General features: G+C 34.7%; 1 protein-coding gene across 2 annotated transcripts; it reads right to left on the bottom strand.

The window, feature by feature from the left end:
- Nucleotides 1–4016: 4016 nt before the first annotated feature.
- On the bottom strand, nt 4017–14137 carry LOC128205107 (serine-aspartate repeat-containing protein I-like). Of its 2 annotated transcripts, XM_052906539.1 has the most exons (7): nt 14068–14137; nt 10824–10931; nt 10252–10359; nt 9708–9800; nt 6570–6677; nt 5672–5715; nt 4017–4981 (listed from the first exon to the last, which is right to left on the bottom strand). In XM_052906539.1, exons 1-7 carry the CDS (start codon nt 14120–14122, stop codon nt 4943–4945), a joined length of 555 nt encoding a protein of 184 aa, XP_052762499.1. In that variant the 5' UTR covers nt 14123–14137; the 3' UTR covers nt 4017–4942. The 2 variants fall into 2 exon arrangements, with proteins under 2 accessions (XP_052762499.1, XP_052762500.1); XM_052906540.1 differs by lacking the exon at nt 9708–9800.
- Nucleotides 14138–21139: the final 7002 nt, after the last annotated feature.

Here is a 21139-nt window from a genome sequence, read left to right as displayed (position 1 = left end):
TGGGCAAGCCCATATGGGCGTTGCCCTTATGGGACCCATATTGGTCCTTTATGGACAAGCCCATATGGGCTTGCCCACATACAGCCCATATGGGACCCATATGTGCATGTTTGCTGGGATGTGTTGTGGTTAATGAACTTAGTAAGATGAAGATAGCAGTGACTGCACTTCTCAGTCAATTTATATGAACATTTGAAGAAACAGAGTGATCCGTGACAAGAGATCCGTGTGCGAAGCATGCAACCGCTTGGTTCTTTAAAGCACCGGCACTTTCCTTTGTATCACTAGAACAAGGCAAGAAATGTTTATTTGTAATACACGTGTGTTAACAAATGAGCTATTTTCCGACACGTTTAACATCATAATAAGCAACATCATAAAAAAGTGCACAGCGGGAAAGAAATTCACACAAATAGAAACATTATCATTTTGGGCCAAGGCATAAGAAAAGCTAGCATAAATATAGCCGTGATCCATGACAACTTTATAAATATTCTTATATATGGTTGACTTCGCCAGCATTCTACGATTTTGAATAATATATTTCCTTAACTTTTTTCTTAATTTCGAAAATAAATTTAGATAAAACAAATAGGACCATGGGATATTCATTTGAAAAACTTTGTCGCCAAAGACTGTGAAATCTACGGTCACTTTTCAAACTTGCATATTTTAAAGCATTTTAATACTGTTCTTTGATAGCTGTATTGGTAGGGAATTTCTTATGCATTTTTTTTTTCTTTTTCATAAGCCGAACTTCAATGAATAAAGATTTTTTTTCAATATATCTATAGAGTCGTATATCACATAATAGGGCGGTGTTTTACCCTATACAGTTATTCACACTATTACCAAATAAGTTTACGGTCGGAACGCTCGAACGAAATTTAACAATGAATTAAGAAATAATAAACATTTTACATGATCCCCGCAAGGGCCGTGTTTTCCGTATACAAATATCATAGGGCCTTACTTGGGCCGCATTTTACACTAGTTTACAATCGGAACACCCTGACCATCTCCGCCATAAAACGACGGCCGAGGTGTTCCGATTGATTACTGTAAAAGGTTGCGTTGCACTAAATTTGTGATGGTTGGCTTATACCATATTTATCGAGTACCGCGATTGATTTGTGTTTATATACGAAGTCGATACATGTGTATTTATTGCAAATATTTACACCATAATAATAACTTAAAAGGTATAAGTTTTAGGTAGGCAAACAAGCTCTGTCTCCGGTCACCTGCCTTAAAGTGACACTCTTATTCAAAATCAACTCATACCCATGTATAAGAAACATACATTTTAAGCGATAAACCTTTAACTACTTACTAAATAATACATATATGGAAAGTATAACTTACTGATAGCACGATTGTTATCGTGTTTTGAATGGCTAAAAACGCAAAAATATTAAATGATTGGTGAATGCTAAAAGATTTCCTGTGATTAACAATAGTCGTATCAGGTTGGAATACCGTGTTTTCTGCAACTTTCTTTCAAATATAACTCGGTATCCTTCATAAGAACCATTGTTTTGACATTTATTCATCCTTTTTGGTATTTTTAAACAATCGTATTAGTTATGGTAAATCTTACATGGGTATAAGAGTGCATCTTTAAAAAAGGGTAGGTTTGACGCCAAATCTGTTTTCAAGTTATTATTTTTATTACCAAAATTTACCCTTTGTGACCCAAAACCATAGATTCTGTGCTTCAAAACATCAGAAATTCCAGCATTAGAATCTTTGACATTATCTTAAGCCTAAAATACTTCAGTGTCCTACTTATGGTGAACCCAAGCATAAATGTATAATGGAACTATGTACAATCCTCCAATGTATATCATTGTCATGGCAAAGGGTTACTTCATTTAATGGAGCGATATCTTGGTAAATCATCGTCAGGGTGCATGTAATGTAAATTCATGCATATAATTATGTATGATTATTAAAATAATGCAAATTAATAACCAGTTCTCTTCATTATAATAGCAGGGTTGCAGACCCTTTAATGCTAAGAAATATCAGCCTCGACTATAGGCAGATAAATTACCCATTTTTTACTTTCAAAAATCCATTGTTCGAGTGCTCTACACTTATTCGAAAAATCATGTAATGTTTGTTCGAGATTTTCTCAGTTTGTTCAGGCGCGTAGGAGCTGGTACCACATGGGCCGTGGCCGCGGTCCCATTATTCTAGCTAGTAACGGCAATTGGGCCGCAAAATTTGATACCATTTTTTTTAAATTGTATTTCAAATGAAGCTACGCGCATATAGATTAATACATGTCTGACACGATATTGAATATACAGGTCACCATGGCATGATTACCCTAATTGATTAAAATGAATTTAATGTGTGTGATTTATTAATTTGTGACTATTTGTGACTGTTGTGACTGTTTGTATTTGCTACAGAAATAGAAATTACTAGTATTAAATGTGTGCTTACAAACGTGTCCATAACATGTGTATTACTGTTTTATCATATTAGCAATTTCTTTCTCAGTGAATAAATGTTACCAAACGATATTAGTTTTAGATCTAACACCTATTTGAAATGTAAAAAGGTTTAGAGAAAAAAACATGAAAACAAAACCTGAACTCACTGGAAATCCGAGTCTTTCAATGCTTACAATTGAAAAAAATCACCCGGGCGTGACACGAGCCCAACCCTTCCGCGGACCAAATGTCATTTGGAGTCCTTTGCGCCTGATGTGTTCGTTTCGAAAGATACCCCGCTTGGTATCTTCCTAACTGTAAACTTTATTTCTATTTTTGTTCCTAGATATGATCGTAAGAAGAACACATGGATTGATTTGTTCGGCCCCTACTCAACCCCCCCCCCCCCCACACACACACCATCCGGACTAGTCAGAGCCATTCATGTATCTTAGTTCTGGTCCATAAACGAAATTCAATCCACCAGTGTTAAGTAATGTTGAGGCTCTTTGCTACTTGAAATATTTTTTGTCTTCGGCGAGTAGGATCTGGCTGCCTTCAAATGGATGGAACTTGGAAAGGGTGTTTTAATGTATTTGTGAAATGCTTTTATTATGTTGTTGTTGCTATTCATTGAATATATGATCAGACCATACTTTTTGCATTTTTGATGCATGAAAAATGCCTAATTTAGCGACGCCGACGGGTATCAATCCAGCGAATTCGTACTGTACTACAGAACAGAAATGTTGTCGGTGCGTTTATAGGTCAAGCTGGTAAAATCTTTCTCACTGTTTCTTTTCTAAAAAAGTAACACCTCTGCATATTGTAACTCTTATATGGAAGTAAAACAGATAGTTATACTAACTGCCCTTAATTTCAATGGCTATTTCAGCGTGTGATAACGACTGCGTTGAAACAACTGAATCACCCAGTGTGTTACATGGGACTAATACTGTAATGTAATGCGAACAACGCATCATCTTGTGGAACTAAAATGACTCCTTTGCACTTTCAGGATGTGACACAGATATCTGTTTGCATATACATCAAGGATAATGTCAGCAAGTCAGTAAAGTTTTCAGAAGTATTTTATTGGTCTGATTGTAATACTGTAATAGTTAAGTGTCAATTAACAGAAACTTCAGATGGATGGATATATTCATATAGCTGATCATTACAAGACAGGTATTAAATACGAATATATCAATACTAAGTAATCAGTATAATGTAGACAAATGGATACAAATACATGTCAAAAGAACCTCGGATACATAACATTGTCGGATATGTGAAATAAGTACATAATTATCAATAGCCGGAAAGTAGATGATTTTTATCTCCAAAGAGCAGAATTCATACTTTTATTTATATGATAAAATATGTTGAAAGTCCACTTTACACAACAATCACTATTAAAGCTATTAAAGTCTAAACTTGATTGTCAGACTTTCCCCTGTTAGTTAAAATAACTTACAAGGCATATCTTATTTCAACATTGAACCTTGATCTTGCCAAGGTCAACAAGAGCGCCATGAAGAGAACACCAGCGCTCGTCTGTTTTTTCCCTTCGAAAATGAGGCATAACTCAATACAAACTAAAGCCAGAGTTATGCCCCTTGATGTACACATGCATATTGTCCCTGGCAACATCTTAACCAAGTTTTATTTAAATATGAAGTGATTTAGTTACTGTCCTAGGTAAAATACTGCATGATGCCCACAGCCCTGACAGGTGCCAAGGCATATCACAATACCAAGATACTTTTTTCTGAAAAATTTTCTTTTACAAAAATTAATGCATATCAAATTTAAGAAATAAACAAATCTTCATTCATTGGCTCTAGATACAATTCAACCAAACAAATACTAAACGTTTTGATAGCAAACAGAAGAAAGTTAATACATTTTTGTTTGACATGTTCATACATGATGATATTTCATTTGCATTTCATCAATTTATCCAACAACACGAAAAACATCACATCACTGAGAAGTGACAGAAGCATTCAATACAAAGCAATACCACACACCATTATTTACCATGGAACAAAAAAAAACAATTGAATACACTGCAGTGTAAATGACCACAAACATCATGGACAATTCTAGCAAAATCACCTCCAATTGAGGACAAGTTATTACCATATTCAATTTCAAATTTTTAATTGTTAAAAAATAAATAAAAATAGAACAATATCCAAAGAAAATGTCAATCACTGATGGTATTCAGATATAAAGCTTAAATCAAAATGCAATATAGTCTATTCTATAATTTTGTGTATCTATTTGTTTAGTTGTTTGCTTTTTGATGAGCCTATTGCAAGGCCAGTTGCCTTGTTCTAATGTACCCTTTCACCATTGTCCTTGATCGCCTGGCAAGAATTGGATACTTCTTTATAAGTTCTTTATAAGTTCAAGACATTCTAACTTATTTTTGGGGTAGTATTAAGCTTAAAACACTTTTTAAGGCCATTTTCTACCACGTTTTCTTCAGCCTAGCTCCAAGGTGTTCTGACTGTGGCTGTTCGTTTTTCCTAAAACACAGAAATACAGGCTATTTCATAGACAAAAAAAATCACTATATTTTCATCTATTTTGAGCACTAAAATATGAAAGTGTGTTCTTGATAGTCCTCTTTAGGACAAATAACCATAAAATCCTATATTAAAACATGTTTTATCAATTGAAGTTGTCTAGGAATTAGCAACAGTGCCTCTGCAAGTCAATATATAAATATGACCTGTATTCAAAATGATGTGTTTTCACTGATAACCTTTATATTATTTGATTTCTTAATTTGTACAATAAAATGGGCACGGTAAGCAAACTCATTTTTCTGTAGCACTGACCTGAGCAACATGTCTTACAGTGCTATATAATATACATTGTTGTCCATGTTAAACATGTTTGACTTCAGGATTTTATTTGATATGTAGAGATTCAATTCAAGGCCTTTCTGTTAAATACAATTAGATATTTTCACTGTAACTTTTTACACTGATCAGTAACATGACACACATTCTGGCTAATTTAAACACTGAATAGGTTTTTTTTAAGATTACAAGTATGGTTGTTACACAAAATTAATTGTACACTAAGGAAGACAACAGAAAAGCCTGATCACAAAAGTGCACTTACTCCTTTACAGAAACAACACTTTTTAAATTAAATTTGCTTTAAGAATAGAAATTTCTAATTGTTACAAATTTCAATATGATTCTTACATGGTTTGTGCCAATCCCAGCATTTACGACTGCTTCGAGTTGACCTATGGAGACAAAAACATATTATATATGCAAATAGGTCTGCTATGTTTCTTAACGCTAACAATTAATGCTATTTATAATAATGAAACAGGTGTCTCTCGACAAGTATTATTTGAATGAAATTGATGTACATTAACAAAACCTCTTTCTGAGGACTTTTCTAAAAATATCACCTCCAATGGAGGCCAGTTACTTTTATTAGACACCATGCCTGTATTGAGATCTCAGGTATTTCAAATTTCCTTGATGCCTATTATTTAAAATGCAGTACTGGTTCTGAAATATTGAAGGTGTAGTGTTTTTAATACAGGAGATAATTTATCTCAAACACACACACACACAACTATCTCTACACAACTAGGCTAAAAGAGACATGTTGCAACAAAATGACATAGTATTTTGTCTTTTGAACCTCTGGTATTTTGATTTTGTTCTGTGGTAAGCATAATACTGAAAAAAAGTATTCAGCTTTACTGATTGTAAGCACATACAGGTACATATATTAAACATTTCGGTTAATGATAATGTTATTTACATACAATGATGTACAACCAAGATTGTGAAATGACCTTCAACCTACGACTAGAATGATGTCAAACTGATTTTAATATCTCTGGTGGTTTGAATTTCTTATTTGTTAAGCAAATTTCTACATGTAGTCATCACCTCAAAAGACAATGAATTTGGTCGAACACCCATTGATGTCCAAATGAAGACACTTCATTCCAATCACTTTGAACCCATTATGAAAACTACATTCCAAGACTAATTCTTTTACAACAAGGGCAAATCTATACATGAAAACATTAAATATCAGGCACCCGTTCATCTTATATTATAAAAACGATAAGTGTACCTATTTCAGTCCCTGGTTGATCAACGGAGGCATCAACATTATCAACATCCACATCATCAGCATCCCCATCATCAGTATCAACAGTATTCACATCATGGCACTGTCCAGCTGCAATACAAAAACATCACATCACTGAAAAGTGACAAAAGCATCAAAAACAGAACAAGATTATACATTATGGTATTTACCATAGAAGAAAAACTACTGAATATAGTGCAGTGTGAATGACCTCCAACTGAGGACAATTCTAGCACAAACACCTCCAATTGAGGACAAGTTAATACCTTTGGACAACACATAGAACTATTTCATAAATATCTCTTGTTTCAAATATCATCCTAATCTAGGCACTTCAAACAATTTAGTCTTTAAGACAGGAGGCACGTTTAAAGAAAGTATTTTAAAGAAAACCCACTGACAACCAATATAAAAAAACTTCTGCAACTTCTAGTTAAGAAACAAGAGCTGTTATAAGACAGCGCGCTTGACTACGCCGCTTTGACTTAGAAGTGAAAACAATAACAATGTTATATGTGCCTGTCAAACACAATAAAACAATCAAATTAAAAAAGTGAACAAGAAGCGGGATGTGACAAAACCAGGTTTTTAATGATGGCAGAAGAGATTCAGTTTCAACTGCTTTCTTCTATCTTTAGAAGCAGTGACCTTGATGCCATGGGCCCCAAACACAATCCCATGGAAGTCCTCCATAAACTCTTCCTACATATTAAGTTTGGTCACAGTATGTCAAACATAACTGAAACAGTAATCTATTTTTAGTAACAGTGACTTTGACCCAAGAGGGCCGAAAGGCAATCCATCAAAGCTCTGCATATTGTCCTATATTCCAAGTTTGGTCACACTATGTCAACCCTTACTTGAGATATTCAGTACCGGTACTTAGCATATTTCTATTTTTAGTAGCAGTGACCTTGATTCCATGGGCCCCAAACACAATCCAATGGAAGTCCTCCATAAACTCTCCCTACATATTAAGTTTGGTCAAAGTATGTCAACCATAACTGAAACAGTAATCTATTTTAGTAACAGTGACTTTGACCCAAGGGGGCCGAAAGGCAATCCATGAAAGCTCTGCATAAACTTGTCCTATATACCAAGTTTGGTCACACTATGTCAACCCTTACTTGAGATATTCAGTACTAAGCATATTTTTATTTTTAGTAGCAGTGACCTTGATTCGATTGGCCCCAAACACAATCCAATGGAAGTCCTCTATAAACTCTTCCTACATATTAAGTTTGGTCAAAGTATGTCAACCATAACTGTTACTACATTTTCCTGTTCTACAGAAGTTCATTACTTTTATTTGGATTGGTTTTTCTTACTGCTTAAAGACCGACTGAATTAGTTTCAGTAAGTTATCTGTCCTCTGAAGGTACCTTCACCATTTTTACTTTCCTGGGCTCTGTTAAGGTAGTGCGTGGATTCCCTGTGGGCCACTCACATTTTTTCATATAGGTTTTCCAATTTAAAAACTTGATTATTGTACCTGAGATGTTAAATTTCTCTGATTTTTGATAGTTAGAAATAAGTTACTTGGAGTTTATTTTTTTATACTGTGTTTGTCAATTTTTGACACTCAACAGAATTGTTTTAAACTTACAGCCTAAAGTTGCATTATGGCTTGCCTGAGCAGCTAGGTATATCTAAGGCATTTATTAATTTCATAGTTAGTTTGGTTTTTACAGTGTTATTTCCATTTGAATTTAATTAATGAACTTGAATTCTTGAATAGATTGTATAAAAAAATGCAAACATCTCAGTTGTTCTTCACACCCAACCTCCCTGCCTTTGCCCTGTGTCGAACCTGAGGGTTCTTGTAACCGCCCGTGCGGCTTACTACCACTTGTTGAGGTTCGGTTACATAGAGCGAAGTCAATCCATGAAAGCTCTGCATAAACTTGTCCTATATACCAAGTTTGGTCACACTATGTCAACCTTTACTTGAGTTATTTAGTATAAGCATATTTCTATTTTTAGCAACAGTGACATTGACCTAGACCATAACTCTAGGGCCCAAAACACAATCTCAGAAAAGGTCTCTATAAACTCTTCCTATATACCAAGTTTGGTCTATTTATTTCAAACCTAGCTAAAATTATTCCATTCATAAGGTGACTTTGACGCTGCCTCCCACCAGCCGCCCGAACAATGACACAAGTTGACATTCAAATAACTGGTTTTCCCTTTATGAAAATGTGGTTAAGAATATATATAAAAATGTGCCTTTCAAAAAATATAAAAAGAAAAATTGAAAAAAAAAATCATTCCCATAAATTGTATTAAGGGTTAAAATGGAGTTATGTTCCTTGTTCTAAGATGGTCGTCAATAATTATGCAAAGTATTAAGGGCATTGAATGAAGGGTATAGACATTTTTTTAATTAAAATCCCAACTTGCCCTACAACTTTAACCTGCCCTTTAAATTTGACCTGCCCTAAAACTTTAACCTAAGTCAATCAGGGGCCATAACTTGTATTAAGGATAATATGGAGTTATGTAACCTCATTGTGTGATAGTCCTAAACAATTGTGTGAAGTATTAAGTCAATTGAATGAAGGGTATTGGACTAATAAGTGAAAATCCCAACTTGCCCTAAAACTTGAACCTGCCCTAAAAGTTTAACCCAAGTCAATCAGGGGCCATAACTTGTATTAAGGATAATATGGAGTTATGTAACCTCAAAGGGGTGATGGTCCTGAACAACTGTGTGAAGTATTAAGTCAATTGAACAAAGGGTATAGAAGTTGTTAATTAATATCCCAACCTGTCCTAAATCTTTAACCGAAGTTCAATAGTCAATCAGGGGTCATAATTTGTAAAAAGGATAATATGGAGTTATCTAACCTCATTGTTTGATGGTCATGAACAACTATGTTAAGTATTAAGTTAATTGAATGAATGTATTGGACTTCTCTAAGTGAAAATCCCAACTTGCCCTAAATTGCAATTTCTAACCGGACGCTGACACTGGGGTGAGTAGTATAGCCCTCCTAATTCTTCGAATAATCGAGCTAAAAACTATATTCCAAGGCTTATCATAAAACAATTTTTTTTGCAATTTTGCTCAAATATCAGGCACAAATTTATCTCATATTATAAGAAAGATAAGTGTACCTATTTCAGTCCCTGGTTGATCAATGGAGGCATCCACATCATCAGCATCCACATCATCAGTATCATCAGTATTCACATCATGGCACTGTCCAGCTGCAATATAAAAACATCACATCACTGAAAAGTGACAGAAGCATCAAAAACAGAGCAAGATTATACATTATGGTATTTACCATGGAAGAAAAACTACTGAATACAGTGCAGTGTGAATGACTTCCAACTGAGGACAATTCAAGCACAAACACCTCCAATTGAGGACAAATTAATACCTTTGGACAACACATAAAACTATTTCGTAAAAGTCTCTAGTATCTAATTCCTTTAACTCTAGGCACTTCAAACAGTTCTGTCTCATAAGATAGGAGGGACCTCTACTGAAAGTATTTGATAGAAACCCCACTGAAGACCAATATCAAAACACTGCAACTTCTAGTTAAGAAAAAAACTATATTCCTCTAGGCTTATACTAGAACAAAAAATAATTGAAATATTACTTTAATTACAGGCACCCATTCATCTTATATTATAAGAAAGATTAAAGAACCTATTTCAGTCCCTGGTTGATCAACGGAGGCATCAACATTATCAACATCCACATCATCAGCATCCCCATCATCAGTATCAACAGTATTCACATCATGGCACTGTCCAGCTGCAATACAAAAACATCACATCACTGAAAAGTGACAAAAGCATCAAAAACAGAACAAGACTATACATTATGGTATTTACCATGGAAGAAAAACTACTGAATACAGTGCAGTGTAAATGACCTCCAACTGAGGACAATTCTAGCACAAACACCTCCAATTGAGGACAAGTTAATACCTTTGGACAACACATAAAACTATTTCATAAATATCTCTAGCATTTAATTCCTTTTATGCTAGGAACTTCAAAGTCAGTTCCGTTTCATAAGACTGGAGACACCTCTACTTAAAGTGTTTTATAGCAAACCCACTGACGACCAATATTTAACACTTTGCAACTGTTAGACCTTTAAGAAAAAAACTAAATTTCAAGGCTTATAATGGAACAAAATTAAATTGCAATTTTACTTAAATATCAGGCAACCATTCATCTCATATAAGTAGAAAGGTAAGTGAAAAAGCGTACCTCTATTAGTCCCTGGTTGATCAACGGAGGCATCAACATTATCAACATCCACATCATCAGCATCCACATCATCAGTATCAACAGTATTCACATCATGGCAATGTTCAGCTGCAATACAAAAACATCACATCACTGAAAAGTGACAGAAGCATCAAAAACAGAACAAGACTATACATTATGGTATTTAACTTGGAAGAAAAACTACTAAATACAGTGCAGTGTGAATGACCTCAAACTGAGGACAATTCAAGCACAAACACCTCCAATTGAGGACAAGTTATTACCCTTGAATAACACATACAAAACTATTTCTTAAATATCTCTGGTATAAAATTTCATTTAAGCTAAGCACTTCAACCAGTTTTGTCTCATAAAACTTGAGGCACGTTTACTGGAAGTTCTTTATAGCACACCCACTGACAACCAATATTATAACACTTTGCAACTCCTAGTTAAGAAAAACACACCATATTTCAAGCGTATGAAAGACAACAAAAATCTTCAATCACTTATGCTTTCTCAAACCAGGGGACAATTCAATACAATTTAACAGAGCAACCTTGGAGTTTACCAATTGCACTGACGGCAAATAAAAACTTTCAAGTAATTTTAATTGTAAACAAAACATGTACGTTATACCAAAGAATTACTCTTCATTTAAAATAAAGGTCGGGGCATGATGGTGAACAAGCATGCAAAGTTTCAAAGCCAGATGTCAATGGACTTTGAAAATATTTGAGGTGGTACGTAAACATTAACGTAAATCCTAAGAAGAAAAAGGGGCATAATTTTCTCAAAATGCTTGATAAAGTTACCTCTTCCTGTGAACAGGTTGGGGGAATGATGGTGAACAAGCGTGCAAAGTTTCGAAGCCATATGTCAATGGACTTTGAAAATATTTGAAGTGGTACACAAACTTTAATATAAGTGGTTACACCGACGCTGCTGCCGACGCTCGGGTGACTAGGATAGCTCTCCTTATTCTTTGAATAGTCAAGCTAAAAAATCATTGGTTAACACCTTATGCTGGGGCCTGAACTATAACTTTCTGCCAACAAAGTTATGTCCTGTTATACATATAAAATAGGTGAGTATGTATTTTCCCCAATTCTGCGACAATATTTTCCTTTAGATTGTCCTATTTATGAAAAAACATTTGATAGAAATCAGGTAAGAATTGGCCAAGAAAAAAACTTTGTCTGCAATAAAATAATTAATTATGCCTCCACTAGAATATGTGAATGCAAATGTTTATATGGCACATTATCACTTACATTCATTTCTACTTTGATAATAATTATATTTTGCATTTTTTTTAATTATGCTTCCTTGTTTTAAACAGTATTCTATTTTACAATCAATTATTGGTTACAATCAACTGATTAGATATTGGCTGTAATTGGAAAGCTGTTGCTATTTATATACTGTTTAACTGTTATATATAACAGTAAGTCACTCTAAGATGAATTTTATGTATTTTATCGGATATACATGGTAAAGACTGATTTAGACTCTTAGATTGTTTTTTAAAGAAATAAAAAATAAACATTATATCATATCTTGCTTTCAACCGGCTAGTGGTAACATTCAATCGTATTTGGAGTTTTTTTATAAAGATGAAATTAAACAAAATGTACGCCGTTAAATATGATATTGTTTTGGACTTCTGCTACATTAACAATAAATCTGACTGCAAAACAACCATGTATCTTAAAGATAAGTGTTTAACATCACATCAGTTCACATACAACTTCTGAGCATAAGCGACAGTAAATTTTGGACATATAGATCTATATTATTTTTGATTTTGATTGTTTTAATTCCTTATGACCACACTTGACTTAAACATTAACATTAGAAAGTTAAGGTTAGTCACTGTACCCTAAACAGAATAATTTTGCATTCACAGTCACCTTAACATAAAAAAACATAATCGGGTCATGATTCTTTGTCGGTAGGGTTTGGTTGTCTTGAAAACCTATTCAAATCATATTGTAGTTTATTTTTCAGAGGGCTACAAGTTTGCTAACAGAAGTCGTACCAACACAAACTCGCACCAATACGAGTCGTGCAATATACGGACAGGTCGCCCCACATATGTATTTTAAGGCGGTATGGGAAGATTCATATAAGTAGCTTGTCATATAGACTTTATATTAATTTACCATCATCAATTCTTAATCAATAAAATACCTTTAAAAAAGATATCCAATAAATGTTGTAAAATTTGACAGAAATAATATGTACTACCGTATATAATCCATATGCGGGGCGCCTTCTCTCTATATATGGTGAGACTTCATAGAAGTACTAGTTTGTGTTGGTACGACGGCTCTTGTAATCACGTGTTTGATGAAGTTCATGCATGGTTGTTAGCTACAAGCATGATTGTATGCTAGTCTAAAAAAATAGACGTGTTATACAGGATTCTTCCAATACATAACGTCTAAACAGGTTTGTGCAAAAACAGGGGGTTTTTGACACGTATTGAAATTTTATTTCGAGAAGAATTTTATAAAGGTTCATATTCATATTTTACCATGTAACTTGTGCAAATATATTTTGCACAAAAAAAGCATTAAATTGCAATAAAACGAAACTCGACTAACACAGACTACAATTATGCCAAGCTTAACAACAATGCGTTGTTAAATTAAACCACAAAGGTTACACTTGAATTATTTTTAGACAATACCATTCTCTTATTACACTTAATGCACCAGTCAATTGTAACCTCGCCCCCCCCCCCAGGTCCGGGGGTATACCGGGGATAGCCGGGGAAAAGGGTTGTGTTTTTATTTTCCAGGTGCCCCCGCAGGGCCGGGTGATCGCGATGGTTTAGTCATAACGGCAAATTTAGCGGAGATTGGGCCTTATATAGAGTCTCTGGGGTGCGGGGGCATTTGGTCGGCGTTTAACAATCAGTTCGTCCCCGCAAGGCGGGGATTTTACCCGGGGTTTGCTGGAATGAAAGTCAAAGTCCCGGCTATTCCATTGGACCTTGGGGTGGACCGTGGTTACAATTGGCTGGTGCATAAGTGTTTCATGAAACCAGTCATCAATATTAGACTTTTGGATGAACTAGCCTGAATTCTTAAACTTTTGCTTGGCATCAATTTTTTTAACAAGCCCTGCGCCCTGTATATAAAATTCAGAATTTTAACAAGCCCGGAAGACATTTTTCCAATGCAGGGGTTGCTAATTCATATTGATCTGTCAACAAAGCATCACCAATTTAAACTACCTAGCAGGTGCCCTTTATCTTTCCGCTCAATAAACTTAGCGCTGGGCTCTGTCATTCTTGGCTAGGAAAACAACAGGTAGGACATGGACGCTTAGAGTCGCCAAATAAAAACCGTCTCTGAAGACTGAAGCTATCATTCATCAACGACAACGTACAATTATTTGGACTAAGATGTATGCTATTAAGCATAATGCTTTAATGCACTGCTTTTGTAGATACATAAGCTTTAATAAATTAAACCATTCAATAATAACTACTGGCGAATAGCTGGTGTTTAAGCATAACAGCTGACCAACTTAAATCTTGTTTTGTTCATTTTTACAAGAATACTGTACACTGAATGTCTCCGAAAACTCGTCGTGTTGACATATAATAATTCTTTAAATTAGCATAAAAAATGTAATAAATTTCTATTTCAAAGAAAAGTATATAGTGTCTTATATAAACAGCTAATGGGCACATCATAATTGTAGAAACCATCACTGTATCTTCATTTTAATGAAATTTTCCGTTTCCGGGTCAGACATCGCGAAAACATATGACATTCTCAAATATCAATCGAAGTAAACAACGTCTGGTCATGACCGTATCATACTGATAAGATAACACCTTTAAACATATATTTTACGATAAAATATTGTTATAAAGTAAATTAACAATTGAAAACAGATTTTTCACTCACTTGATGATGCGCGTAACACCGCCAATCGAGACCACTGGAGTCATTCGGAACTCCTCGGCCATTTTTTCAAAAACAACCTCGGATGTATGCCGGTACATCTGTTGAAGTAGTCCGTATTTTTTTGAATAAAATCATTAATTAAATGTAGTGTTTAAGAGTTGTATTTATTGCTCTCGGTTTAAATTGATTGCCATTGAAGTGTATTATTGCAAACATAATTACGATTCCCAAGAGTTAAGTCATAAATTTTAACTACTAAATAAGATTACTACGCGATCTATTTGCAGCGGACTTAAACGTACCACTTTTTAAGTATGTAAACCGTCCATATACATCCGAGGTTGTTTTTGAAAAAATGGCCGAGGAGCTCCGAATGCACTGGAGTGTGACCAAAAAAGAGGCAAAAAATGGGGGCGATACTATTTCCCGGTCTCTCCTCGTAAAATCCGGTCTCATCCGGTCTCATAATTCCCGGTTCATAACTTATGGCCCCAGGCAACGGATTGTGTTGCTGATGTTTATAACACGATTTTGACAATCTTATTTGTTTTTATATGTAACAAAATGGTATAAAATATATAAACATTATGTCTTAATTTATGCAATTTGTTATAGGTATACACTATTTATGCAATTCGTGTTAAAGGTGTAGAGAAAGATGCGATGCAGTACAAATGCTCATGTTTTTTTGCATAAAAGATTGAGGACGGCTAGAGTATGAAGTAACTTAGAATTGCACCTTTTAAATTATGTTATGTCAAAGTTGTTTATTGTTCTTCCTTTTTTGTTTACCCCCCCCTCCGCCCGACATAATTTTTTTTAAGCATAAATGATTACAGTTGAAAAATTCCATGTTTGCATATCCGACTCATATCGATACGATACGATATGTTTATTGCGTAAAACATTATACAATGTTCATCGCATGTAAACAAGTAAATCAATGAATGGAGAAAAAGTACACAAACACATTTTCTGGAGCTAAAAGTTGCAATGTTATAACATCCTATTATAGTAAGTATGCGTGTGCTTAGACATTAAAGCTACTAGATGAAGAGTGTTTCTTTGAAGTTGCGCCATTCTGAAGTAATCAACACATTATGTCTCCATTTTTCGTTTATAATTTTGTGCTATTCGCTAACATTGAATACATTTGAATACCTTCGTCATTATTACACAACTTTAGCCGAATATATTTTATTTGTCAACTTGAAGTTTGCAATAAAACTCTAGCTGTTTAAGAAATCTGATGCTGATTATTTTATTTATTTTTGAATTTGGTTATATGTTATCATCGTATTATTTCTAATTAAGATTATTAGAGCCTTTGCATAACAATCATTTATTCTATAAAATTGCCTTTATAATAAACAACAATATTTTTAGGGTATGAACCGAACAGTAGCCGTGCGTGTGTTATAAAAAACACTAATCCGTTTATCATGCCCTTATCGAGGGACATTCGCTAATCTCTGACACGCGTTGCATAACGCATTTACACCTTTCATGATATGACATTATTGTGTATTGTCATAAACCTGTTATGAAGAGTTCCTTGACAAAATAAAATGATAATAAATAAACTTCTGAAATATTCGGAAGGCTATTTTACAAATGAAATATAACTTACAACATACAATAATCTTTATTTAAAGTCGTCATGATCGGTGGAACTACGATGCTCCTAATTTATAAAAAGTAACAAATCTCAGCTTATAAAAGTTCCACGACTTCTATAACAACCAAATGTACATGCCTGTGGTGTCTTTGCAACTGCTAATGCTGTGGATTTTTGTTTTAAGAATGGCTATGTAAATACAAACGTCAATTTTGTTGTAAGTGAAATGAGGGAACATCTAGTCAGCTAGAAAATAAAAAAAAATCCGTTTTATAGAGAAAATGAAAAGTCGCGATCCCTATGAATTTCAAATTAAAAACATTCTGTTCATGTGAAATGCCAGAATTCGTCGATAATTTAGTTATTTGCGAAAATAGGACATGCAGGAAAAGATTCCACATGAAATGCGTCGGCATAAACATTAAAATTAGACGATCAGTTGGCAGAAATACATAAGGCAACTGGTCGTGGAAGCGCATCTGCTGCAACAAAATCAATAGTTAAACAAAAGAAGGATAATAGAATTCCTGAAGTACTGAGATAACTTACATGTAGTCAAGCATTGTTATTTTTTGTATTACTATTATCAATAGTATACTTATAACTGAATTTAATATGAAAACAACACACACTCAATGTGTTTGTTATTCATGACATTAATTTCAGTACATGTGCATATTTCATGTTTTTATCTTTGCCTAAATTTATTTTATGTTTTATTGATATAAAATTTGAAATAAATAGTGACATAATTATCATCAAATATCTAATGTTTTAATCAACTGTAATCTTTTGTAATCCTATTACCCCCCGCGGTCATTAACACCTTTTTGATCACGCCCGATAGCTACTATAAAACAGAGACCGGAGGAGACCGGGACCGGAGGAGACCGGGACCGGGAAATAGTATCGCCCAAAAAATGGAAATTTACGGACGGTCACGCACTTCCCATACACTTGACCCTTCTGACCTCCAACTGAGGACAGTCTATTTTTATGATTTTATTTTTCGTTTCAAGTCATAAAACGAACTTTGAGACTACCTTAAAAAAATGCCAAATGAGACCGTCCTCAGTTGGCGGTAATGGTCTCAATCGTTGCTGTTATTTCTAAGGATTGTCCTCAGTTGGCGGTGTGTGCAAACCCACACACACACACACACACGCACATATATATATACACTCACACACAAACACACGCACGCCCATAAACACGCACGCATCTTCGCATACACGCACGCACGAACTAATTTATAAATCTACTCTGTTTACAAAACGAAATAGAATACAATACGTTTATTTCAGCTTAAACTTACAAAGTTTATAGCAGTAAAAAACAACATATAAAAAGTTGTGAACAAACTTAACAAAGGAATGTTATGTATAAAAATATATGCATGATATGTTATTACATACATGTATGTTATTCCAATATAAGAGTACAAAAAGTCAGAAGAAGGTTTAATTTCAGGTTTATTATTTAACTTAAATATAACATATACATATATATATATATGAAAGGCGCACAATTAGTTACGGACAAAAAAGTATTTCTCATTTTTTTCATTGACAATACTCACACTTCAGTACCAGCAGTTTGGCATATTACTCGGACGAAGCAGAAATCGAGCTAAGTTGTATAAGTACTATAAATATGTATTGTTTCACTATTGTATTGTTTCCTGTGAGTTGAATACATGCTTGTGCTTTCTTTATGTGACATTATGTTTATAAGTAAATACGGTTGACAGGTTTGTGGATTTTTATTGTGGACATTTTATAAAGCATGTTTTGGCTATTTAAATTTATTTATCTTTTTTCAAATTACAAATGATACATAAGGTATAGGTGGACATTTCGTGTTAAATAAATGGTATTATGCTAAAACATCATTATGAATTTAATTACATTACAATCTTGGTCACTCTAACGATGGTACAATTGTCTAGACTTGGTAGCGCTTGTCCGGGTTTTCTTGTAAGTGGAATACCTCGATGCTCGACTTTGGTGGACACGCGCTCGACGCCTTCTAGAAATCTGAGCCGAATATTCTCTGAACTCTATGTGCTGGTAGCGACAGGGACCTCAGTGGTTTAGGGGGACCTTCATGGACGGGACTGTCTCCGCAAGCGCTTATCAGATCTAGACAATTATGCAATTGCGGTAGGGTATATTAAGATCAAGCGAAAATTCCGTAAATCCAATTTTGGTTAAGTGCAACATTAGTAAGCAACTGTATTTTCGTAGATCGCCAAGTAATTAGTGTCGCATCTCGAGGATCTCTTTCTAACTTTATTAAAGGAAATGTCAATTATCTAAAAGCATCAATGTGCTCAATAAACAAGGCTTAAACGATGAATCAGTGAGTCAAACTTTGGCTAATACTGCATTAGTTTACAAATGTATTTTTCGTCCCACGCATTGTAATTTTAAAAGCGTTATCATAGACATCTCGTTACAGCAAATGTCCACCATATCATAACTTATATTATCATAAAATGCAGGATCAATATAATAATACTGATGAAATCATTTTTGTAAGCGGAAAAACTTTCCTTAAAGAACAAACGATAGAAATGTACATCAGTGGGGTCGTATTCAGATAGAAATGTACATCAGTGGGGTCGTATTCAGATAGAAATGTACATCAGTGGAGTTGTAAGTAGATAAAAATGTACATCAGTGAGGTCGTATTCAGATAGAAATGTACATCAGTGGGGTCGTATTCAGATAGAAATGTACATCAGTGAGGCCGTATTCAGATAGAAATGTACATCAGTGGGGTCGTATTCAGATAGAAATGTACATCAGTGTGGTCGTATTCAGATAGAAATGTACATCAGTGGGGTCGTATTCAGATAGAAATGTACATCAGTGGGGTCGTATTCAGATAGAAATGTACATCAGTGGGGTCGTATTCAGATAGAAATGTACATCAGTGGTGTCGTATTCAGATAGAAATGTACATCAGTGGGGTCGTATTCAGATAGAAATGTACATCGGTGGGGTCGTTTTCATATAGAAGTGTACATCAGTGGTGTCGTATTCAGATAGAAATGTACATCAGTGGGGTCGTATTCAGATAGAAATGTACATCAGTGGGGTCGTATTCAGATAGAAATGTACATCAGTGGGGTCGTATTCAGATAGAAATGTACATCAGTGAGGTCGTATTCAGATAAAATCCTACATCAGTGGGGTCGTATTCAGATAGAAATGTACATCAGTGGGGTCGTATTCGGATAAACATCCTACATCAGTGGGGTCGTATTCAGATAAAAATGTACATCGGTGTGGTCGTATTCAGATAAAATCCTACATCAGTGGGGTCGTATTCAGATAGAAATGTACATCGGTGTGGTCGTATTCAGATAAAATCCTACATCAGTGGGGTCGTATTCAGATAGAAATGTACATCGGAGTGGTCGTATTCAGATAAAATCCTACATCAGTGCGGTCGTATTCAGATAAAAATGTACATCAGTGGGTTCGTATTCAGATAGAAATGTAAATCAGCGGAATCGTATTCAGATAGAAATGTACATCGTCGTATTCAATAACGATTTTAGATTGAACTGAAGTTTCAGATTAAGATTTTACTATTTTGATCGACCTGTCAATATTGAAAACTGAGTCTGAACTGGATATTAAACGTGTAACAGTATGTTTCGATTTTTTGTGCAGATCGTGTCTGATACAGTTTCTAATTTGCCCTTAGCAATGTGTGCCAAATTTTAACCAACATTGACTTGTGTGCAACATTTGTCTACTGGGAATCGAACTAAAGGCGGTTACACGTATACTCATTTGCCAAATGATATTTATGGTGACTGTTTAGATATTACTCGAAGTTTTATATTATTTCCTCTCAGACGCCGGTATCCATTTACGGAGATGATTGCGGGTGCGCTGAGAAAATGATGGCGGGCGGCTTATTTGTTCATGACGGCTAAGCCGGGAATACACTACAATCTGGCAGTGAGAAATGATATCATAACGTAAGCGTAAGTGCGTTACACAGCTATACGATTTCAGAAATTGTAGTAAAGGTTGTTAGCTGTGTTTTATCGGAACTTTGACTAAGAAATATGAAATGGGCTTATCATAAAAGGCGTTTTTAACACGAAGTGCTCTTAGTTAGTATCAGTCGCTGTCCGTCGGCTATCGTATTTAGTCAACATTGTGTCGCAATATGTCCATGTTGTTATTTTTATGATCTGCGAAGGTGTTACATCAAGTCTAAACATTTTATTTCAGTACAATTGTTAAGACGATTTGTATTTGCCATTTTTAGACTTTCGAAAACAAAATAAGTGCTGAATTGAATTGCAATCAAATAAACCAATCGTATCACACGACAAACTATGGACTATCGGGATTATGGAAATAAGGCGATTTTTTTCTTTATAACACCCTTACCATAATACATAGATCTTATTTAGAATGCTTGCATTATTAACTCCTAAGTCAGGTTTGGTTATGAGTCATGTCGATGAAGAGGTTTTCACTGAGTCATTTATAGGCGTGTATAAATGAATTGCTAGATTTTCATCCCCGCCCGCCCCCTCATTAACTCCTAAGTCAGGTTTGGTTATGAGTCATGTCGATGAAGAGGTTTTCACTGAGTCATTTATAGGCAAGTATAAATAAATTGCTAGATTTTCATCCCCGCCCGCCCCCTCATTAACTCCTAAGTCAGGTTTGGTTATGAGTCATGTCGATGAAGAGATTTTCACTGAGTCATTTATAGGCAAGTATAAATAAATTGCTAGA

Source organism: Mya arenaria, chromosome 10, assembly GCF_026914265.1.
Source record: "Mya arenaria isolate MELC-2E11 chromosome 10, ASM2691426v1".
In the NCBI taxonomy this organism is placed as follows: domain Eukaryota; kingdom Metazoa; phylum Mollusca; class Bivalvia; order Myida; family Myidae; genus Mya; species Mya arenaria.
This window is presented reverse-complemented; position numbering and strand designations above follow the sequence as displayed.